Source organism: Carcharodon carcharias, chromosome 3 (assembly GCF_017639515.1).
Source record: "Carcharodon carcharias isolate sCarCar2 chromosome 3, sCarCar2.pri, whole genome shotgun sequence".
NCBI lineage: Eukaryota > Metazoa > Chordata > Chondrichthyes > Lamniformes > Lamnidae > Carcharodon > Carcharodon carcharias.
This window is the reverse complement of record NC_054469.1, coordinates 195,412,734-195,438,348: the sequence shown is the minus strand read 5'-3', so window position 1 is coordinate 195,438,348 and position 25,615 is coordinate 195,412,734. Positions and strand designations below refer to the sequence as shown.

Sequence of the window (25,615 nt, the reverse complement as noted above, 5' to 3'; positions counted from 1 at the left end):
CACACACAGACACACACACAGACACACACACACGGAGTAATTCATTAGTGATGAGGAGTCAGAACATTGACAAAGATTTTGCCTCCCTTGCCTAAGGACGTTGAGGCCAATTATAGCATTCCCACAACTGCTATGGTCCTGGCTAACACTTGCTAAATCAGTGCAGAGCAGAGATCAGGTCAGGGGTCTTCTGGTACTGTATAACTTAATGTTTTCACCATATGGTGCATTGATCCAACAGGCCCTCGGGATAACTTGTCTATTTCTAATGAGAAATGTGTTAAATACTGGAATAGTTAAAAAATGTATATAAATGTATGCTGATAAGTATAATTGAATGAGTTACACCTTCAATATTTTGCTTGAAAAACAGTCAACTACCTAGCATACACACAATAAAAGCAGCATCAAAATGCTAATCTGATCCTGTTAGATGGTGAATTTAGAAGATTAAATTATTAACTGTAAAGAGGATTCTTCTTCTCCATTCATTGGATTCCTGCATAAAGAAAAGATGCAAGACCCTAATATGTTTGCTCAAGAACATTAATTGCTCCTATAATGAATGACAAATGTATGCAAGTGGGTTAATGAAATATTACCTGATAAGAAGGGGATGCCACACATCAATACTGTAGGATAAGGTCACATCAAAGTGCGAGGAGCCTGGGTGTACCTGGGTTACAATGGAGTCTTATCCACATTACAGCCCAAAACCTTACACTTTGTAAGAGAACCAAATTGTAAATGTTTGATAACAGTGTAAAATGCAACACCAATAATGTAGGAGTCCATTAGCTTTAATAGGGTCACTGAATTTTTTCTGGGTGTAGGACAAATATTTTAATCAGGGTTGCTTTTGCAGAGCAGCTGGGAATGACATGTTTCCTTTGCATTTTAAGCAGTTTTCATCCTTTCAGCTTCAGTTATCTGAAGGCAAGTGTCTGTTTCAATGTCGAGCTGCTTCAAAGCAGCACCCATTCAAGCTGACTTGTTCAGGCAATTGGCTTCCTCCCCACAAATCACCCCACATCATGCCACCTCCACCTCCACCCCCCATTGCCTCCACTTATTACAAAGAGGCTGATAAGGATCCCTGTAATACTACAGCTGGGGAGCTAAACTAGTTTCAAATCAACAAATACTTCAACTTAAAGGAACAATTTAAAATGAAAGCAATATGAAGTGTACTTCTGCCATTGTGGTAAAACCCATAAGCTCCGAGACATAAAAGCTAGCCCAGAAATAAAAGGATCCAAGCCTGGGTGGTGGAAACAGTAACAGTCACAAGTTCCTCCTCTTGCCTGGGAACATACAAAAACATGATTCAGAGCAAAGATGTATTACACTGACAAACCTAATTCCAGGCCAAATAAAGAATCTGAGCTCCAAATGTGTTGAGAACATTAGATGCAAACTTTTAAATCCTTGTGCACTGAATCCAGTTTCTCTAGTTAGTGAACCTATAGCCCATGGGAAATTAGAGCACTCTACTGCACCTAGGACACCACAATTTCTGTATGCCACAATATTTTACTCACAATTAAATATGAAAACCAAGTTTCATTTCATTTGTGCTACATAAGGTTTACAGGTGCCAAGTTGTACAAATACACTGAGGTACTACTCAGTTAGATAAAATGGCTCTGTTATATATGTCATTTATTGACCATAGGAGTGAGCTACAAAATTGTCAATGAACCTATATAGCAATATCATGATATCATGTACTTAAGTCTTCAGTCTTATGGTCATCAGCATATTATTGTCAGCATGAAATGCATAAAAATAAAGTTTTATTAAACAGAACATGCAATAACAGCCATTACAGGCTAGGGGAACCGGGGCCTTCCTGATCAAGCTTTCTGTAACTGTTACTACTGCTCTCATGGCCAAAGCTGACTTAGTGTTGGCTCTGTAATATAAAGGGTTAACAGATTGGGTAAATGATGATGTACCACGAACACTAGTCAGTCATGTATTTGACTCTCGAGACAAACAGGTTGGAATCATGCCTAGGAGTTACATGCCTGCTCTGCAACCTGTTTGGATGTAGCACTTATAAACAAGTGTTAAGCAGGTACCAGAGTATGTCTGCAGTCTGCCTAAGAACCAAGTCCCACGTCTAGAGTCCAAGACAGAACAACTTAATCACAGAACAGACTCCATTGATTGTAAACACTTCGGGATGTCCTGAGGTTGTGAAAGGCAGTTTTTAAATGCAAGTCTTCCTTTTTTTATCTTCCTGTAACTTGTGCTCTGCACCATAGAGGAAGAGGCTATAGTTATCACGGTGGCTTCCACTGCATCATCTCCAAAATGAGTAGAGTTAATCATCATGCATCTACCCCAACCTGAATTCATAGGAGCAAGCTGCCCCGTTCCTGCTGCCACAACCCATCCCATGCAGACCCACGATCACCCCCATCCCCCATCCCACAAGGTAGGCAAAAACAGTCCTCTAGGATCAAGAAGGCTTTGGTGAACTTGTTGAGCTACAGGACCTTATTCCCAAGAAAACTTGGTTATCAGCTGTAAAAACTGGAATCACACAATGGAAATCAGTAAAACACATGCAGAACCTCCCAACCTCCTTTGATTGACTGCTGGCCACGAACTAGCAGGGACTTTCAGACAATATATACCCATGTTATATGCCCAAGGGGTTCAGCTGGTAGACATAAACCACTTCAGCTTTACACTCATTATCTGTAACATTACCTAAACTGGCAAGAGTTAATGGTTCTCCACACAAGTCTAGTCATCCACTAGCTGTCACACACAGTTATTGACCCACTCCTTAAGATTGTACAATGATTGAAGGCAATAGCTTTTTTTTGTATAAATCTTTACCTTTTCTAGGGCTTCTCGGTCAATAATTTCTTGCACAGCCAATAACTTGATGCTGGAAAACAGGAAAGACAACACTTCAGTAAATTAAGTTCTTTCATTCAGGACAGCACTTGAATATTTACTTAGGCATCTTTGGGGATTCCAAGATTCATCACGCCACCTGACATGAAATCCTTGGAGAGGAGGATAGTGGAAATATTCCCCAGAGGACCATCCAGGCTGCTTGCTTACTATTTCTTTTAGATAACGCTACAAACATACCCCATTGTAGGGAAAATTGTAACAAAAACAGACCAAAAGCTACTAAATTTACCCCATTTAAAGTACGACTTTATTTTGCCCTTGATGAAATTGTCAGAGGTGGTAAGTGTATGACAACAGATCTTCAAACCGAAACAGTAACTATTCCTCTCCAATGATGCTACCTGACCTGCTCGGTATTTTCAGCATTTTGAGCTTTGATTTCAGATTCCCAGCATCCTCAGAGTATTTTGCTTTTGTAAGCTGCATCCAAAGTGTATTTTAAACAAAAGATGATGGAAGACCCAGACAATTATAAAATTGAAGATTACATTCTCGATGGAATGAGGAAAATGACACAAGTGTTCGTCCATTGTGAAGTCATGGGCAGATTTTGCCATCGGTGTGCAGGGGGCGGGCCCGACACGTACAATGATGTGTGATGGCGTCGGGCGTGTGTCCTGGCGTCATCGCGCATCATTTCAATATTTCATTCGGCGGGCATGCACCGGAGGCGTCAATGCGCCTGCCAATCTGTCAATGGCCTATTAAGGCCATTAAAAAAGTAATTAAAGTTGTTAACAACGCTGCCCGTCCAATCTTAAGGTTGGTGGGGGGCAGGCGAAGAGCCCATGCAGCCTTTGTGTTTTTCAGGAAACCTCATCCGCGGGCAGGATGAGGTTTCCTGAAGCTTTAATAAAATAAATAAATACATTTTCTTAATTTCACAAACATGTCCCAGCTCATGTGACACTGTCACATGATGGGACATGTTTAAATAAATTTTTACTTTATTTATTAAAACATTTTGTCACCCATTCAATCTCCCTGAGGCACGGAGTTGCCTCAGGGAGATTGCTGCGCTCTTTCATGAGCATGCACGAAACAGCACAGGCCCCAAATCTCCCTCCTCCCCCCGCCCACACAGGTAGCGCTGAGCGCTGCTGGCCGCCCGTTATGCTGGCCACGCCTTAATTGGTCCGCCCGCGTAAAATGGTGGCGTGCAGCCAATCACATGCGGTGATCAGCTCCGCACCGGCCCCCACCCGCTCCCGCCCAGCCCACCTGCCATTGGAAAAATTCTCCCCCATGTTAACCCGTGATCACATCACAATATATCCCAGCATGGTGCAAAAGCATTTAAAATGGCAAAGGAACTAACATTCACACTTCCAGGAAGGACTTATGGGTAACGAATCAGACGTGGGAAACCTAGCTAATTTTCTCCTAACTCAAGGTGTTGGGGCCAGTGATCACACACTTGCCCCAGTCGAGACAAGTACAGACGAGAGACTGAACCAGAGGCTTATCTTGTCCATGGGTCTCGGCTACAAACTGCCATAGGGACCAAGGCCGCAAAATTTGATAACTCCTGAAAACGAGCACAAAGATTGTTTGTTGCTTCCAATACGGACAGTGTGCAAATTTTATGTTGCATGTTAATTTAAATGATTATAGAGTCAAGCCAGCACTAAGCACACTACTGAATGGCTGCATGCCTGAGCAGGAGATGCAAAATCATGAGAGGCTAGCATGAATGAAAGCTAGCCTAAATTGCTTAAAGCCAGTCCATACCTCTTAAAGAGGATGTGCATTATGGCTGCAGCAGGTACTGGAAATCATTCTACAACTGGCAAAGAATGGCACAATATGGCAGAGAGTGGAGAGATGTCATCCATCAACAGCAGGCCAGGAGACCCTTGAGACAAATTTTGCAAAGACAGTGAGACCAGACAGCCGTGGAGGTCCATGCCATTTGTCTAGGCCCTAGGATCTCTAGGCAGTGTTGCAAGAAGTTCAATAACCTCACAAGTGGTCAAGATAGGTAAATGCATCTTCAAATGCCATATCCACTAGCTCCCCACCCCTTCCCTTTGCATCACACTCCCACCACTCACCTACCAACCAATTGGCAGGAGTCCTAGCTAACAGTCATTGCTCCACCTCATGCTTGCAAACTTAGCACTGCTGCAAGCCACGCACCCATATCTGAGCTTGCACACAGCCAGCTATTCAACCATGACAGCCTCATCACTGAACATATTGCATGACACTCAATGACATTCCTTTTCCCTCTTGGAGGATGAGGTGGTGCTTAACTGGCACAGTGCAGGCTCTAGCCCCAGTGCAGGAGACATTAGTCACCTCATAGAAGTGAGGCCATGGTCTGTGGAGGGGCTGAAATAATTGAAGATAACAATATCCACCTACATATTTCTCCCCGTCACATCCCACAGCCCTGTCATTCCATAATATCTTCTGATTTATAAGTCTTCAACTCTTACTCTCCCCTTTCCCTTCACCACAATCCTACCTTTGTGCCTTTCAGATATCCATTTATAGCCTGGTCAGGCAGTGGTGGAAGAGCAAAAGGTGAAAGAGCAGGAAGACAGTGATGACAAAGAAACATTGTCACTCGCTCTCACACTCACAGCCACCAGCTCTGATACTGAGACTGTGTATACTTTAGAGGATAGCTTAGAGGCAGATCTACACGTGGTGAGACACTGGGCAGGCAAACTTAGCATAGGATAGGCAACAAAGGCTGCAGAGGTGCCTGCACACCAGACAGCGAGGCCACAAATTAATTCTGCTGTGGAGGACACAGGTGAGGACATCAGTGAAGTAAGCTACAGAAGGAGGTCAATGGATATATACAATGAAATGCTTGGTACATCGGCAGTCCTGCCTGAAAGCCTGGGGTCAATGGCAAGGAGCATGGTGGAATACAGCACCAACTTACCTAGGGTTTTTTTTTTTTTACAGAACTTGGAGTCCATCATTTCCAGCGTGTAGCTGGTGGCCTACTCCATTAGGACACTTGCAGATGCAACCATGATGTAGCGTGTCATGGTTGATGTCTCCACTTTTATTGCAACACAAGCTGAAGCTACTCAATGTCTGGGAGTTACTGTGTAAGTTCAGACTGCGTTCAGACAAGCTCTGACTGCTGTCATCGTGGCTGTCATATTCGTGTTCAAAGGAGCTTGCAGCGTGTCACTGAAGTCCATCAATCTCCTTTAGGGAGTAGCAGGGATTCCATGGAGCACAAACTTGCTGTCCTCTCTCAGGATTGCAGCATTCGTCCTCCCACCATTGCCACTCCACCAGTGCCCTTGCTGTTGCCCATCAGTCAGCCAGCCAGACTGCTGCCACTCATGCAGAGGTGATGCAGTCCAATGCTGGACCCTTCTAGACCCAGAGCTGCTTGGGGGTCATCTTCAAAGGCCATCTGCGGTCTCCTCCACTCAAAGTCAGCACTTTTCCACAGACCATGCTGCAGGGAATGGGTGCAACACTGCATAAGAGTACTATCTCAGACAACGACAGGCACTAAGGGAATGCAAAAGGTAATTAGTTAACTTTTCTCTGCATGATGGCATGGTTTGATTTATAAATTTGGTTTGGAAGGTGTGTTTTTAGTTGGCCTTTTGTTTTGCGTTGTGGCGAAGCAGACACGGTAATGGTCAGTGCCAGAGGAAAGGTAAGCTGTGGGACTGTCGGTGAATAGGGAATCGGGGTTGCAATTGCAGGTATCACAGTTAGACAAGTCAATCGCAGGCAGCCTAGCTAGTGAGGGGTTGTGTTGGCTTTCTTATCCCTTTAACCTGTTCCTCAGCTTGTTGCTATATTACTGGTGGCAAGGCTGTGAATGGTGAGTCGTGCAGCATACAGCAGACCATTACAAATCTTGATACCCGCTCCGCTGAGTACTGAAGGGCTCCTTCAGAATGGTCCAGGCAGTGGAAGCATTACTTAAACACTCCAATGGTCTACTTGATTTCATTGCATGTGGCAGCATTACATTCACTATATGCAGGCTGCCCATGTGAGCATGGGCTGCACATTGGAGTCTTGATACATGTTGTCAAATGACAATCCTTGTTGCCCAATAGCCACTTTGTGGTTTGTTGTGTTGTGTCAAATGCACAGCAAACTGATGCAGAATGAATGCATTATGACTGCTGTCAGGGTAGCAGACGATGACCTTCATGATACATTGCATATAATCACGCACCAGCTGGATATTGAGGGAGTGGAATCCCTTTTGTTTGCAGTGCATCTCAGAGTTGACATTTGGTGCCTGCAAAACAACATCTGTGCAATGTCATTCCGCACCATGGAGAAGCCTACAATCCTCAAGAAGCCACAAGCTCACTCTGCCTTCCTCTCTCTGACAAGATGGAATGAAATATGTTCAGCTTTCTTGAACGCAGAGCTGCAGTGGCCTCTACCTTATGCAACAATGGATGGCGAAAGGGGAGATGTTGCAAATATTGTTTGCTCTAGCTTGGAAGCAGATGGCCATAGCCGCAACCACTAGCAATGCCATCCTCATTTTGCCCTGAGGCTGCAGTTCTGGCTGCGGATATCCTTAGTGAAGTGAAGATGTTTGACATTTTCTAACAGAGTTCAGTGAATTGTGCTCTGAACATCCTGGGTGGATATGGCTGACAATGTTAGAAATGTAGGTCTCTTTAAGAGTAAACCAGGACTAGCTTCAGAGTGAATTGAGAGCAGGTGATGTTCTTTGAAGTCTATACTTAAGAGCTGGGTTTTTCCCCAGTGGGGGGGCAGGTTTGTTTCTGGACAGGGAGAGGATCCAGAGGGGAAAAATGGAAACTGGTATTTGTGCTGAACTATAGTTTAATGATAAAACAGTTGTGATTCACAGAATATCTTCTGCTGCCTGATTCAGTAAATGGATATGCATCTAGTAGACAATGACCTACTGCTGTGAGCTCTTCTCCTCTTCCTCCCTGTTCCAGTCTCTTGTCTTGCTCTGTGTCATCTCTGCTCATTTTCTCCAAGACACTACAGTCCAATACTACTACTACTACTACTAGCATACTACTACACCCATGTCTAGGAGCAAGTGGTTTGAATCCTTGAAGTCTGAACCAAGTCCTACAGTATGTGCTATACGACTTCCTGTAGCTTTAACAACTTTAAACAACTTTGGAAACCACCGAACACTGTCACAATCACAGCAACAGCCACTAACTTGAAAATAGTAGATGACTCATTTAATAAAACAATGAGTAATCCTTCCAGCTGCTAAATATATGCTCAGCTATGTAATATTAAGGGAGCTGGAGCATTGAGTTCCAAAATGGCAGGACTGACATTACACACTGACATCATGATCTGCCTACTCCCAGTGGATGGTCCCTGTGCCCTCAACAAAATAGCATCTGGCACAGCTGGCACCAGAAATGTGCTTGCCACCTTAGACACCATTTTGGAGACAAAACAGCATTCGTAGTGCTGAAGAACTGGGGCCATGGAGCTGAATTTTGCAACCCAAGTACCTCAGGACAGACTGTGTACTGAACCAAGGAACTTGACAAGGCTGGCTTTATTTCTATTGCCTCTAACAAACACGACAGCCTTGTTCCAAAGTTCTGCCTCAATGGACGCAGACTATGTCCTGCTTATGATTTACTGGCCTTAAGACTGAAGCTCTCCAGAAATCAACACAATGACAGATTTCCCTTTGTCCCAGAAGATAATCACATTTAGTTTGCCTGACAGTGCCAGTTGGCAAGAGTTCAACTCATTACTGGTTCTTTTTGCAGATAGTTCAGTCCAGCAATCTGAGGAAGTCTTAAATATTTACACTAATTTGGTGAAAGTATAAACTAATGTATGCTCAGATTTGGCTATTAAAATGTTCCCAGCTTGTATGCTTCACGTACAAGATACTAAGGCTATCAAGCGAAGGGATAATACTTTGGAGATATATGGTTGGCCTGACAACGAACTGACAACCACATAAAATTTTTTAAAAGCCTACAACTCCTTAGCAACATAGACTTGTGAAAAAACTAGTAAATCTGAAGGTGATTTATTTAAACAAATGCCTTTAGATAAAGTACATGATAAATTTTGTCTGTTGTCTTTTATCAGGCGAGCTTCAAAGAACTTAAAAGATATTGAACAAATTGTCCACTAATGGGGGGGAAATAATTTCTAAATTGCGAAGTTCAGCCAGAATTATAGGAAGCACTTGAGTTGAGAAGGTTAGATTACCCACTAAGTGAGTCTGAGCTTCCTCTTTTTTTTAAAACAGTAGTTCCTTGCTCATACTCAGATAAAATATTGCTCTCCTCGCCTTTGGAAGAGGAATCCCATTCCTTTAAAAAAAAACTGTTCTAATTAAATTACTAACACCAGAATGTTCCAGAACTTGGATTGTTGACAGAGTGGCATCAACAGTCAATTAATCAGATTAAATAAGGAAGCAGTTTCCTTGTACCTGCAGGAACCCACTCAATATTATACTTTTCACTTCTGTCTCTTTCCCTGAGCCACCCCACCCTACCCCCACAGTCTATCTGAAACAAACCACATCTGTATCTAGGGGTAAAAACCTCATGGATTAGGGCTGCTGGCCAATAATGTTGAGTTTAAAAAAAAACTGCTTTAGCCAAAGGCAAAATTATTTTCACTTCCACCTGTACCAGTGTTTGGACGATTAAACTAAGGCTTGATGACACAACTGAAAGTAATGCTATGGCAACCATCAAAACTAAATGAAACAAAAAGCTCCCAAAAGCTGACGACACCAAGAGTAGGAGGGTGAGGTGCGGGTGGTCGTAGGAGACAGAGGCAGAAGGCATAGAAGAGAAAAAGGGTGTTCATGAAGTTCTTCATATCGCTTTTGAAAAAGAGGCATCAATGAAAGATTCAGCAGCGGGAGTTATATCCTACTGTTGTGAAGTGGTATCAGGTCAAAATTAATGCTCAGACCATAATTATCACAGCTTCAGATGTGCCGAACACCACAATGAAGAACTCAAGCAGTGGTTCAAGACTGTAATGCTCTCACTATTTCTCTGGTGGCTTAACCATGCACTCTCTCCACCATTACAACCAATGTGCCCAGTATGCGCTACCTACTGACTCCATCTTGCATCAACATCAACAAACCTGGCTCTGGAGGTCATCAACAGCTCCACGGACCTTGAAGTAACAATCACCAGCAACCTGTCCCTTGATGCAGAGAGCAGTACCAGGATTGCCAAGGCTGCAGCCTGTCAAAGTTGAGAAGGTAAATGTGGACCAACAGCAAACTGACCAAAAATACAAAACTCTGCATGTACCAGACTGGTGTACTCAGTACCCTCCTTTACAGTAGTGACGCATGAACAACTTATGCAAGCCAAGAAAAGCAGCTGGACAGCTTCAATCTCCACTGTCTAAGATGAATATTGGGCATCTCCTGGCAGGACAGAGTGCCAAATACAAAAGTATACCAGCGTGCAGGGATCCCCAACATGTTTGTCTATTGAGTCAGTGGCAGCTCCATTGGCTGGGTCATGTGAACCGAATAGATGACAGCCACATTCCCAAACACATGCTCTATGGTGAGCTTGCTATCGGCATAACACCAACAGGTCGCCCACATCTGTGATACAAGGATAACTGCATGCAAGCCCTCAAGTTGACCGGGATCAGAGTCGATGCATGGGAAGTCCTTGCTGCTGACCGGAGTGCCTGGAGACAAGCAGTAGGGAAGAGGGTGAAAAAAGCAGAAAAGAACAGGGTGGAAGATAAAAGCATCTGTCTACCTTGGGCCAACGCTATTTATCTGTGCCAGGTGTGGAGGGGACTACCACTCATGATTCAGCCTCTACAGCCACAACAGACGATGTTCAATCTAGAAGTGATATACACCTCAGGTTCCCAAGGATGGATGTCTACTACCCTCCACCTTTGGTTGTGGCGTGGCTAGTATCTACAGGATATGGTGCAGAATCTCTTCTTTGGCAGCATTCTTGCAAACCCACAACAATTACCACCTAAAAGGACAAGGACAGCAGATGCCTGGGAATAGCATCATCAAGTTCCAAACTTGGATATATATCCTGACATGGCTAAGTATCCATGTTCCTTCATCATTGCTGGGCCAAAATCCTGAAATTCCCTGCTTAAAAGCATTGTCAGTGTCCCCTCGCCTCACGAACTTCAGCAGTTCAAGAAGATGATCCACCACCACCTTCTCGAGGGCAATTAGGGATAAACAATAAATGTTGGCCTTGCCTGTGATACCCACATACTGAAAATAAATTTTAAAAATGTGAATAAAAAGTCAAAAAGAGGTGTGTATGATGCACAAACTTGGACTATGTATCATAGAGATATATTCCATGTACAGAACAACAAAGGCCAAACAATTTGCTTCAACACTGAGTCACAGTGCTTGCTCCCTGTGTAAGACCTTGGGGGAGATGGTGGCAAAGTGCTCACGTTACTGGACTAGTAATCCAGATCAAAAACAGAATTACCTGGAAAACCTCAGCAGGTCTGGCAGCATCGGCAGAGAAGAAAAGAGTTGACGTTTTGAGTCTTCATGACCCTTCAACAGATCTGTTGAAGGGTCATGAGGACTCGAAACGTCAACTCTTTTCTTCTCTGCCGATGCTGCCAGACCTGCTGAGTTTTTCCAGGTAATTCTGTTTTTGTTTTGGATTTCCAGCATCTGCAGTTTTTTGTTTTTATCTTATAGTAATCCAGATGCCCAGGCTTACTGTCTGGGGCCACAGGTTCAAATCCCACCACAGAGCTGGTGGGATTTAAATTCAATTAATATAATTTATTAATATCATAAAGTCATGAACTAAAAGCTAGTCTCAGTTACGGTGACCAGGAAGCTATCATCGATTGTCATAAAACCCCAACCAGTTCACTAGTGTCCTTTAGGGAAGGAAATCTGCCATCCTTATCTGGTCTGGCCTATATGTGACTCCAGACCCACGTCTATGTGATTGACTCTCAACTGCCCTCTGAAATGGCCCTGCAAGTCACTCAGTTCAAGGGCAATATGGGCAACAAAGGCTGGCCTCGTCAGTGATGCACACATCCCATGATAGAATACACATATAAAAACCTACCTATCTACCCCCTTATCTGGTTAACAGCAATGCCACAGGAGATCTTTTGGTCAGTATTAGGTATCGAGCAAACACTTTTAGAAATATTCAGTGATGATTTGCAAACCATTAGAACATTGATATGTGTGCCAGTACATTCCCTAAACTTCTGAAGGTTTGAGTGCTCCTTCCTGTTTCCTACATCTGTGCTGATATTGAGATCATAAACCACATGCATGGTTCAGTTTGCTTGGGATAACCGCTGTAGTTCCAGTTCTGTGAAAGTCTGCACAACTGCTGACAGAAAAAAAACACTGCAATAACAGCAATATGCCATTAGCTCACAGGCAGTCACATGCCATTGACTCAGCCGATGGTCCTCAAAAGCTTAACAAATGGAAAAGACTTCTGTTTTTTTGTGTCTTGTTAGGCTGTCAGCTGGTTAGGTGTTGTTTGTGTGCATGTATGGAATATAGTAAACCAATTATCTGTCAATTATCTCATTGCTGCTTATGGGACCTTGCCATGCACAAACTGGTTTCTGCTTTTCCTATATTGCACAGTGACTACACTTCAAAAAGTGCTTCATTGGCTGTAAAATGCTCTAGGGGGTCCCGAGGTCATGAAATGCACTACGGAAATGCAAATGGTTCTGAGACCATTCCATCTGTCGGTCGTGCAAGCCTCTATGGGACCTTGTGCTCTTTGCCTTCATACCAGATGTGAACTTGGGCTTTAACTACTCAACACATTAATTCAACTACAAGAACAGCAGAAGCAGAACGCATATTTTTACACTAGTTGAGCTTATTTAGTCCTCACAATGGGCTATAACTTCTTTTATAATATACAATGCAAGAAAGATTCAGCAGGAATCTTTCACATATTCTGACGAATGGCCATCAACCTGAAATGTTAACTCTATTTCTCTCTCCACTCATGCTGCCAGACCTGCTGAGTATTTCCACCACTTTTGTTTTAATTTAATATCATCCTTACACTGACTAACAACACACAATGCAATACTTTGAATTTCATTAGCTGTGCCTGAAACTGTTGAGTCCTTTACTCATATGTGTTGCCTAATGACACTGGTTTTTTAAGTTCACAGAAAAAATGCTTCTATGAATTCGCAAATAAATAATTCTGCATCAAAGACAAGCTGTAATGCTATCAGTGGTTCTAAAGTCAACATTCCTAACCACATCTCCCAACATTGATCATTGAAATGAAGCAGAGTTTGCATTGTCTTATGCATGGATCCCACGGGAATCACTCCAAATACAGCACTTTAACCCACATAGCTCCACTGAGTTTATAGCTTATAATAAAGTTAGAAAGCAACATGAAGAAATATTTCATATTCTTATATATTAAATTCAGTGGTGGATACCTTTACTTGCTTGCTCCTGTTATTGGTTTACTCTTAGTATGTATACCTAATTTCCTAAAATTCACACAGTACCATGCCTATACCCAAGTTAATAGAAGTCAGTGTTATTAAAATATTAAGCAAGAAAACTGTGAAATTACTGAGCTAAAGTGATAACACTGCAAGATGTTACTTAGGCAAATTCAGCCATTACGTTTCGGGATTCTTTTGCACTCTTTAGTCCAGATATTTTTGCTTTCAGTGTTTCAAATTACTCTTGGAGGTGAGCCACAACTTCCAAGCGAGTGTTTTCAACTACCCTGATATCTAGGTAAAATTCATAGCAAGCGCAGGTAGCGAACACGGCCCATTTCTGAGACCATTCCATCTGCCGGCCATACAAGCCTCCATATGGGACCTTGTGCTCTTTGCCTTCATACCAATGTGAACTTGGGCTTTAACTACTCAACAAATTAATTCAACTACAAGAACAGCAGGAGCAGAATGCATATTTTTACAGTAGTTAAGCTTATTTAATCCTCACAATGGACTATAATTGGGACAATCCAACAGTGTCCATAAGAGGTAGAGTTAAACGGGCCAAGATCACATTCTCCTCTTTGTCACTGGTTTCTAAGCAGCCATTGCAGGAGGTCTAGTGGTGGGGAAGAGGGAGTTGACTGAAGACAGGGGGAGGTCTTAATCACAGGTCATTCCACTTTAACAAGATGCAAACAGTTGCTTCAACTGTCCAAGCTTGTCACCGTGCTTAATACAGTTTAAGCCGTGCCTTTGCAAGTGACACCTATGGTGTTGGCAAATGGCCAGCGGTATTTGCCTTATGTAGGCAGCTGTCAGGGATAAGCAGGGGCAGTGTACGTGGTGGGGGCTCTAAATAGCTTCGAAATTGTGACTTGGACCAAGTGGAATTTAATTTGCTGTGGCAGCACTTTTCAGCCATATCACAATGAATGTTTGAATTTCAATTGAATGGATTGGCCACGGACTGGTTTTCAGACAAATCATTTGATTGTTACGACAAGGTATTAAGTTAAACTGAGATATGATTTGTGCATGAGGTTGGCTTTTAAACATCTAAATAATTAAAGCTAATACCAAGATACATTTCAAAACTGCTCAACTTTTGTCAGTCAATATTGCTTGTAAACTTGGTAATATTTAGTTGAAAAATATCAAGACTGCATATAATTAAAGCAGATTAGCTTCCAAAGACACAGATAGTAAACAAGCATGGAAAAATTGAGAAGGGCACTCAAACTCATCAAATCCACTCTATTCAACTGCAGGCAAATTTTTCAATACTTTGAAGCTCACAACTATAGCTATATGACATCCAACCATCCTTGACGTTCAATCATCCTTGCAACTTTTAGCCACTATCTTGATACTTACCCAGCTTTTTCTATTTTTATTAAATCGAAGTGACCCATTCATTAAATGCATTTTTCAGGATTAGCCAGCATTCTGCACACTAAAAAGACTGGTGCTGGCGTTTTTAAAAATCCTCTCTGATTGCTTAAAACAAAACAGTTCCTGCAGTTGTATGGTATAAAAGAGTTCAACAAATTTGTTGGCAGTGTACTTGTTGAATCTACTTGCTGTAAATTGATTTTGTTGGATAGCCTTTCATTTGATTAAAATGCATGCACTGTGGATCACGGCGTATAAGACAACCCCATTTTTCCAGCCTCAAAAAATCATGATTCTGCATATACTTGCCATATGTCAATCCCCCATATTCAGCCACAATATTCTATACTCGAATTCGTAGTCAGGCTCAATTTTTCACCCCACAAATACATATTATATTTACTAGTACCTTATAATAGGGCACAAGAGATTAAGCAGGCGACATGGGCTGTGTTGCGAAGATGCGCGAGAGTTTAAGGCACGCCCGCACAGAGTAGACCACGCATGACGAACGAACGAAGTGAAATGATATTTTCAACAAAACAAATGATGCACGAAGCTGGTTCTAAGCTAAAAGTCATAACATTTGCTAAGTCTTTGATAATCGTTCTACAGCAAGGGAATTCAGTGTTAGTGAAAAACTGGTGCGACAATGGAAGGAGGAGGAATCCGCCCTGGAGAAGATGCCCATGACCAAATGCACCATGAGAATAGGGACCAGCCACTGGCCTGATGTTGAGAAGCAAGTATCAGAATGGGCCTCGAAAATCATCAGAATTGTTATATCGTCACCAGAAATGTAAGGCGGACACACACTCTTCAGTGGGCCAAATCAAATCCCGAGTCCAGCAACGATTTCAGAGCAACAGCTAGTTGGTATTTCGAGTCCTCATGACCCTTCGACAGAAGGGTCATGAGGACTCGAAACGTCAACTCTTTTCTTCTCCGCCGATGCTGCCAGACCTGCTGAGTTTTTCCAGGTAATTCTGTTTTTGTTTTGGATTTCCAGCATCCGCAGTTTTTTTGTTTTTAGCTAGTTGGTATAGCTGATTTGTGGAATGAAAATGTGTAGTGTTGCAGCAAAAGACCAAGATCGCTTGGAGACTACTAAAAGACCTCGATGCCAAAATGACCAGTTTCCAGCGATTCATTATCAGGCAGTGGCAAAAACACGAGTGCCCATTATGTCCAATTGGCAATGCAGATGAAACGCCCATGAATTTCGATATGCCTGCAACTGAACTGCGGAGTGGAAAGGCTTAAAAGCAGTTCTAGTGAAAACCACCAGGACATAAGAAGACATGATTCACAGTAGTAATAGCATGGCCTGGGGGACAAAATGAAAGCCTATGGTAATTTTCAAATGAACCATGCCAAAAATTACACTCCCTGCAGGAGTTTTTGAGCATGTTCATGACAACCGTTGGATGGATGAGGATAGAGTGAAGTTGCAGATGATAATGCATGAAATAGGCGTCTGGTGGCCTACGCTTATTAGTGTGATACATGTTCAGATCCCAAATAACCAATGAGATAAAGAGGTGCCTGCACAGAAATAACATCTGAATTCCAGTTAAACCAGGGGACATAATGTCTGTAGTTCAACCTTTGGACGTGTATCTCAACAAGCCATTCAAGGAACATTTTCTCACCAAATGGAATAGATAGCGGTTGACGGAGAAAAATTCTTCACAAAGAGGCTTGAAGTTTTGTGTGGTTTCATTATCAAATCATGCCATGCTGTTTGTGCACAAAGTGTCATCAGGTCGTTCAAAAAATGCAGAATATCCAACTCAACGGATGGAGGTGAAGATGATTTGTTGTGGAGGGATGATTATGAAACCAAGAGCATCAAATCTGTTCCAGAGTGGGATCCTTACGATGATGCCTTAACCAAAGTGATTCAGAATGAATTTTATTAAATCTTTGCGCCGGATGCCGAAGACGATCTCCAAACCTCCCAAGGAATAGAAATCACTTCTGGATGCCACTCTGCTCCTACTTTTTTTGCACTAAGATGGTGTTCTGCATTCCTTGCCCAGGCTTCCAAACTGGGCCTCTTCAGAAATGTGCAATGTGCCTGTTCTCAGAGTCCTTCTTCATGGTGCAGGATCAGCAGGGGAAGCCAAGCCACCCCAACTTTTTACGGCACTAGCTGCCGTATTCCACTAAGTAGACAGTTTAAAGGTCCCAAAGCCACCTTGAGAAGCTACAGAGAGAAGGAATGTAAGGTAAGTGGATGAGGAGGTAGGGTGGTAGGTGGGTGAGTGAGGGGTAAGGGTGCCTGGTGATTGGGTGAGGGGGAGTTGGTAGCAGGTTGGTGGGTGAGGGGGTGGGCTGGCAGGTAACTGGGTAAGGGAGTAGGATGCCAGGTGGGTGGGTGAGGGGGTCGGGTGGGTTGGGGGGGATTGGTGGGAGTCAGGTGGTCAGCGGTGTAGTCGGGTGGTTGGGAGAGTAATCAGGGTGTCCAGTAGGAGTAGTTGGGTCAGGGGGGTTATAATCGGAAGGTCCAGTGAGGAGTTGTGGGGTGAGTAGCATAGTTGCCCAGAGAGAGAATTTTCCTGTCGGTAAGCAGGGCGGGGCCCGCTCACCGACGTGCAGAATGATACACGGTGACATCGGGCAGGTGTCCCGACGTCACCACGCGTCATTTAGATTTTCAGTTCAGTGGGCATGCAGCCAGTCAGCTGTGCGCCCGCCGAACTGTCAAAGGTCTATTAAGACCTGTTAAAAACTAATTAAAATAGATAAATGAGCTGCCTGTTCAACCTTAAGGTTGGTGGGCAGGCAACGAGCCCAAGGTGGCCATCCACGGGCGGGATGAGGTTTCATGAAGTGTTTAAAAATTCAATAAAAATTTTCAAAAAAATTCACTGACCTGTCCCAGCTCATGTGACACTGTCACATGAGGGGACATGTTTTAAAAGTTTTTAATTTCTTTATTTTGACGTTTAATACTTAAACAAATCTCCCTGAGGAACCTCTGTGCCTTAGGGAGATTTCGGCACTCTTTCACATGCATGCGTAAAAGAGCGCAGGCCCCGACTCACGGAATCCCCCCCACCGCCTGCACAGGCAGCACTCTGTGCTTCTGGGCGAGCGTCACGCCAGGCGGGCCCTAATTGGCCCGCCCACGTAAAATGGCAGCGCGCGCCCGACTGGGGGCGCCAATCGGGTTCGCGCTCGTTCAAGCCCGTCCCCACACAACCTCCCTGACGGGGGGAAAATTCAGCTCCAGGAGTTGGAACTGGTTTTAATCCTTCTAACTTTTGCTGCTAATTATTTTGGTGAGTAAGTTAGAACTATCTGAAGTCTCCGACTTTAACTCAGTGTTTCGAAGGGTTCCAGATGCAGGAAAATTGCCTATCAAAAGTCCGAACTTCCCATGCAATTTCCACGTAGTCGGTGTGTTCAGGCTTCCAAGGAGTCCCCTGAGGGGGTGGGGGATGGGGGATGTCTCCGGAACCATCTGGAGATCGGAAATTCTGCGCCATTGAATTTGACGAGTTTTAAAACACTTTGATTGTGGTTAAAGGTATTTTTGTATAATTCATTCGTTCAATAAACCCCGTGCCACATTCATTTAATAAGAATTATTGGTGTATTTTTTTCACATTTCAAAATGGCGGCCACCTACACTGGCCGTTCACATTTACATTCAGCAGAAAGTCGAACCCCATTTTTGGAAGCTTCAAAGATTGACTTATATGTTGCAATCTATGGTAATTGGAAGTCCTTATGGAATTTCACTGACATAATGGTAAAAAAAAATTGAGGACAGCGCTATTTACTCACCAAGAATTGAACAATAAATTCCATGCGAATTAAGAAATATCTGCAGCAAGCAGAATGATTGAGGAGATGCGGGGTAAGTGGGATAGGATTATAAGGGACAATTATATAAACATTGGCAAATTCTCACTGAAAAAGAGAAGATTGAGAGGTCGATGCAATTGCTGTTCTTAGAATTCTTAAAAGTGACTAGATATGCGGACCGTGACAAGATGTCTCACTTTGGACCAGAGCACACAGCCTGCAGATGGGGTTGTGGGGCTGGGGAAGGGGGGCTGCATTCAAAACAAAATCTGTGGAGACATTATTTCACTGACCGAGTGGTCAATCCATAGTGCAGACTCCCAAGGGAGACAGCAGAAGCAATTAATACTGTTTCATTCAAACTGAACAGGTTTTCAGAAAATTTCTTTTTGGGATACCGCATGAGTAATTTGAGACGGGAAGAACAACGGACTTTGGATCTAAGGTTCCCAAAGCTCTCAACAACTGGGCTTTTCTCCCCTCATGTCTGTCTCTCTTTAAAAGCACTTGCATTTATATAGTGCACTCATGACCTCAGAGGGTCTCAAAGCCAATGAAATACTTCCATAGTCACTGCTGTAATATAGGAACTACAGCAGTTAATGTGAGCACAGCAAACTCCCCCCCCAAACAGGCATGTGAGGATGACCAAATAATCTGAAATTTTGATACTAATTGAGGGATAAATATTGGCCTAGACACCAGGGATAATGTACTTCTTCAAATTAGTGACATGGGAGCTTTTATATCCACCTGAGGGTAGACAGGGTCTTGGTTTAATGTCTCCTCTGTAAGATGGAACCTCCGCCAGTGAAGCATTCAGTCCCTCAATACTGCACTGGAATGTCAGTCTGGACCTTTTGTGCTCATGAACAGTATCTTCCAGTCGGCGAGCGGAGGCGGGACCCACTTGCCGACATGTAAAATGATGCAGGGATATGTCGGGCGTGTGTCCTGATGTCACCCCGCGTCATTCAGATTCTCAGTTCGGTGGGTGTGCAGCCGAATCAGCTGTGTGCCCGCCGAACTGTCAATGGCCTATTAAGGCCCATTGAAAAACTAATTAACTTGATTGATGGACCTGCCCGTCCAACCTTAAGGTCAGCAGGCAGGCCAGGAACCCTGGCGGGCCTCGGAGAAAGCACAACACCTCATCCAAGGGCGGGATGAGGTTTCATGAAGGTTTTTAAAATTTTTAAAAATGTTTCAATAAAAGTATAGGACATGTCCCAACTCATGTGACAGTGTCACATAAGGGGACATGGCAGGGAATTTTTTTTACTAACTGAAATTCAACTTTTACATTGGACCCGATCTCCCTGAGACAGCACTTTGCCTCAAGGAGACCTGTGTGCTCTTTCTCCCCCTCCTGCCTGCACAGGGAGTGCATAGTGCTTCCTGGCAGATGTGCTGCTAGGGGGGCCTTAATTGGACTGCCCACATAAAATGGCAGCGCACCCCCAACTGGGGGCGCCGGTTGGAGGGCCGCCTGCCCGGGCCTGCTCCTGCACTTCACCCCCCCTATGGGGGAAAATGTTAGCCTATGATTCTGGAGTGGAACTTAAACCCACAACCTTTTGACTTAGAGCCAAGAGTGCCATCAACTGAGCCACAGATGACACAATCTGTTGGGGGCTAATTGATAAAGACCAATTGCTATGATTATTCGACAACTTAACTGTTATAAATGCAAGCAGGTAAATGGCAGAAGGCAAACTAAATGGACTGTGATCACTTCAGCTAGTAGCTTCTATGTTAGAGACATGCTAAATGTAAATATATCTCCAGTTTTCTTCAGCAATATTTTCCATTACTGAAAACCGTTTCTATTAAGACTTCACATTAGAAAAGCTAATGCATTACGTGATAGATCTGCTTTCTAGAGCTATTACACGGATTTATTTTTCTCATGGGATTAGTTCCACAATGCAAAATAACCACAGTACAATGTACAGCTGTCAGATGAGCTGCTGTGCTTGTGGGGACACACACATGCCATCTCTCCTGAGGCATTTCTGTAATTGCCTGCACACAGGGGAATTGCACATTATTCAATGCAAAAATAAGCTTTCTTCAAAAAGTGAGGCATCCTTCCGAGATATTAGACCACTCCCTAACGCTCCCAGGCCTTAGACCTCATGTCTGACTGCTGGTAGACCCTAGCTACCACCACTGACACAACCTGCTCTGCCCTCCCACTTACACTCCAAATCATGGGCTAATGCTGACAAATTTATTTATTGGCTCCATTCCTTTTAAGGTCTAAAATATAATTTGCATCTTCCTTTATTCCTCCTTAAAGCCGCTCAGCTTTATACAATCAGTTTTGGCAGACAGATTGTTCTGAGTCAAGGATGTCTTCATAAGATCCCTGCAAGATTGAAATCTCAATCATCATGCAGTGCTCCATCTGCCAATCTGGTGGCAACTCTCCATCATTTTAATTGTGCCAGGCCAGAAAATTACCCGCCACATTTGAAATAAGGCATTAAGTGAAGCGAGAGTGGGGAGGAAAACCAAATGCGAAACTGACAGAAAAGGGCGAGGTGACAATTATGTGAAATCTAACCAGTGAAGTCACTGGCACAGTTCAAGATCAGCAAATCTAACTTGTGCCCCTGAGCAGATCTGCAGAACGTGCTGTATGTGTTTAAACTTTCCCCGAAAACTGAGGAACAGCTAGACCTGAGATTTGAACTCGGAGTCATCCATTCAGAAAATCGATGCTGCACGCATTAGGCTCCTGGTCTCAGTTACTGTCCATACTGAGTTCTTTGTTCTACTATTAACAGAGTACATGATTAATTCAAAAATCTCTCATCGCTGCAGAATTAATTTTGAGATAATGTTCAAGAATTGTGCAACAATGTTGTTGGTTGCTGCAAGCTAAATGGAAACGCAGGGCTGAATTTTACATTGATCAGGCGGGCGTAGTGCCCAACCCAATTAGGCGAGTGTCCCGACATCATCGTGCACTTGCGCGATATTTTGCTCGTTGGGCACGCACAAAAGTCAGAAGGGCGCTCGCCGATAATTAAGAGGGCAATTAAGCTCATTAACGGCACAATTGTCTGCTATTTTTCATCATCCGTCCAACCTTACGGTTAGCGGGTGAGTGAATCGGGGCAGGCGGCCTTTACATTTTTCATGAAACCGCATCCAAAGGTGGGATGAGGTTTCCGTTGTGAAATAAAATAAAAATAAAAATCTGTGGGCAGCGTTTTTATCATCTTTATTTTCAGGTGCCTGGTTGTGATGCTCAGGCATTTTTTTTCTGCTTTTTAAAACTTTATTGGAACATTCTAAGGTCTGAAGCTCCACAAGGCAGTTCTCTGCCTTCAGGGAGCTTTCTCTCAGCGCTCACCCGCTCCCGCGTTGATGTCATCGCCCACCCTCCTCCTGCCTTCGCCCCGGCAGCGCTGAGCTTTTCAGCACATTAGTTGGCCAGCCAGCGTGAAATCACAGTCGGGGGCCAATCACGGTCGTCAGTCCCTTTCCCAGCCAATCCAGGGTCCACCGATTGTGCCCGCTCGCCGAGTTAAAAATTCAGGCCACAATATGTAATTCAGCTCTTCCTCATATTTGGCCTCAGCTTGTAATTTTTCTCAATTTCCATTCCTAGACCCGCAAATCGAGGAAGATTCTCTGCATTCACTCTGTTGATTCCTTTACAATTTTGTAGAACCTTTCTGTATGCAAATGGACTGCAATGTGTCCTACATTAGAAGTAACTGCAGTACAAAAGTACTTCATTGCTTATAAAGCACTTTAGGATGATATGTGATTGTTAAAGGTGCTATATAAATGCAACTCTCCCTTTTTATTATTTCTAGGTCATGTCAGGTTCACTTGTTCACTCTGTCCCAGCGTGTGGCTACCTACTGTATTTTATTCTTGTATTTTCCTCTCTTTTCCTCCCCCAAAAAATCTAAAAATATTAAAAGCACAGCCACCCACCTAACATTAAAATAAAGAACTGATCAACTACAGAGAATAAAACAAAATCAGATAACACAAGGAGCCAATTCCAAAATCTGATACATCAGCCATGAACCTCGATCCCTGATGTCTAGAGTGGAGCTGCAGGGTGTGGACAGAATCCCAAGGGCACAAGCCCAAGCAACGGGCCTCAAATACCTGCATGAAAGGGAAGGAAAGTTCAGTTCACTGAAATAACACTTAGATTTACTTGGAGGATGTAAGTTTCCATGTCTCATATTCTTTATATATTAAGTTTCTGAAAGTAAATCTTGTAGAGTTTACACTGGGTTGTATTTTTTTACACAATGAGCAGATACATACAATAACTGAATTACAGTTGCACAGAAGTGAATACAAAATTCATTTTTTTTTTAATTCCTCCATCCTCACTAGTGCTGACATATGGTAGGGTGCCATTTTACGGCAACTAACCACCCTCTGTTTCTATGGAAATGCCTTCACCAGCTGAAGCAGCTGCTATGCTAATTTGACAGAAACGAATATAAGTCCATTGACAATGATTTGACACCACCCAAATAATCCCCACCACTTACACTATCCATGTTCAGCACAGGCATTTACCTTTATTGAGCAAATGGCACTAACCATTTTCCGTTACCATAGGCATCAAATACAAAAGCAATGTTTATAACTTACTAAGTTTGCTGATCATTCTGCGGAGTTCCATCAGAACTTACTCATTCTTACCCATTTAAAAGACTTGGCTAATTTCAGACAAAATCAGGTCTTCAAACAATTTTAATCAGCTGTTTCCACCTTGCCTCATATCCGTACAAGGCATTTGACTTTGTGTTTTCCAATAACTTATTTTATTCTTTATTCATTCTCAAGATCTGGGCATCATTGGCAAGACCAATATTTATTGCCCCACCCCTAGTTGCCCTCGAAAAGGTAGAGGTCAGCATTCCCCTAGTTGTCCTCAAAAAGATTGAGGCCAGCGTTGTTTCTGAACTGCTACAGTCTATGGATTGAACGTGCTCCCAGAGTGCTATTGGGTAGAAATTTTAACCAGTGACCCTGAAGGAATAGAAACACATGTCCAAGTTGGAATTGTACGTGAGTTTGGAGAGAAGCAGTGAAGTGATGAGGTTCTCCATGCAATGCTGCCTTTGGTCTCTTATCTTGTAGGGGTTGTGACTTTGGAAGTGGTGTGTGCTACCTGCTGTTGATGAATTCTGAACTGCTACAATACTTACATGGTGGAACAGCAGCCCGTGAACTGTTCATTCATCATTTATTTACATTTTAATTTGCATTCTATAAACCATGCTTTAACCTGTTGTGATAAACAAGTGCCACTTTTATATAATCTGTTCCCATGTGCATTTGTGGCATCTTCACAAAACAGCAACAGCAACTATTTGCTTCTGCACCAACAGCAGGCCATCTAGAATAGAGGTCAAATGCAAAAGCCAGCAACAGAGAGCAACTAATATTAAAATCATCTGTTCCTTCCTACCTGAACAAACAGTTGTGGCACAATTGTGGAGAGAGGACACACACATACTTACAACGCTGTGATTTCCTACATGGGCAAATTGTCCATTGACAGATATTGTCCAGGCTCCCACAATGAATGGGCACTTGATCACAGCCCCAGAGGGTGGTTGGTTGCCATAAAATGGTACCCCCACTATAAGTAAGCACCAGAGAGGATGCAGAAATTTTTTTTAATAAGTGCTTGAATTTTGTATTCACTTCTACGCAATTGATTGAAGAATATGATCAACATAATTCAGTTATTGTATGTATCTGCTTATTGTAAAAAAAAATAACCCAGTGCGAACTCTACAAGATTTAGTTTCAGATACATATGACACATGGAAACTTGCATCCTCCAAGTAAATCTAAGACCAGTATTTTCCAGCCCCGACATCAGCGGGAATTGTCGCATGTAGGACAGGAAAATTTGGAGAGTCACTGACTTTTGACGGCTCTCCAAATTTTCTCATCCTGCCCACAATGATGCCTGCTGGTATCGGGGCAGGAAAATCCTGCCTATGTGTTTACCAGGGTCTGGGGAAAGAGGGGACATTCTATGGCATAAAAGTACGAGTTCTAGTGGCACTACTAAAATTAAAGCAAAACTTTAATTCATGTGACAAAGTCCAAGGAAGGTGTTCAAACTCAAGCTTCAAAGGACCAATAAATCATGAGTCACTTTGCTTCAGTTCTTTAAGTCGCTCCTTGAAACTGCCTCTTCCACCAAGCATTTGGTCACTGGTTTCAACATCTGTATGCAAGGCCCAATGTCAAATTTTGTTTGACAATGTACCTGTGCTTGGGACATTTTACCATGCTAAAGGCACCATATAAGTATGGAGTTCCTTGAGTGAATTCCAGCCCAACAATCCACAACCATTCATTCAATGTGTTTTATGTTATGCACGTGTGCTGGTCAAATATTTTGCAATTAAATCTAATACAAGGCCAAGAGGATTTAAATAATATTCTTCTACACTACACATTGCACCTATTCTCCCTCCCTTGTCCAGGCCCAACTGAGGAACTCTAGAGGGCAGACTCATCTTCTCCAGTGTTTTTATTTGTTAGAGAGGGATCATTATCTCATTAAATATTTTGTATGACCTTACCTTTGTCAGTATTGATGTTTTCTAGCAATCTACCTCACCGCATTACAAGGTATCAACTTGAAGGTTTCATTAACAACAAAGAGAGAAAATGAACAAATGGGATCTGATCTAGGTATCAGGGACCTGCTGCCACTTGGTAAAGCTATAAAGAAAGCTGGCAACTTCACCGATCTTGGTTCTTGAATGACACTGCCTAAAGAACAGGTTAGTGCTTTCGGAGTTTGAGAACATATGGGGAAGGATTTTCCCCACATTGGGGAGGGGGTTCAGGAGCAGGCCTGGGCAGGCGCGCCTCCGATTGGCACCCCCAATCAGGGGCACACCGCCATTTTAAGTGGGTGGGCCAATTAAGGCCCGCCCAGCACGATGTCTGCCAGGAAGCTCTATGTGCTCCCTGGGCGGGCGGGGGAGGACTCCCTGAGCGTGTGCTG

The 25,615-nt window shown here is 43.2% G+C and overlaps 1 protein-coding gene across 2 annotated transcripts in view; it reads right to left on the bottom strand.

Annotated features, from left to right (window-relative positions):
- eepd1 (endonuclease/exonuclease/phosphatase family domain containing 1) overlaps positions 1-25,615 on the bottom strand; it is a 112,430-nt gene that overhangs the window by 72,591 nt on the left and 14,224 nt on the right. For both annotated transcript variants that reach the window (XM_041183175.1, XM_041183174.1), the window contains exon 2: positions 2,854-2,905. In XM_041183175.1, coding sequence (XP_041039109.1) covers positions 2,854-2,905 — 52 coding nt within the window. The remainder of the gene's footprint in view (positions 1-2,853; positions 2,906-25,615) is intronic.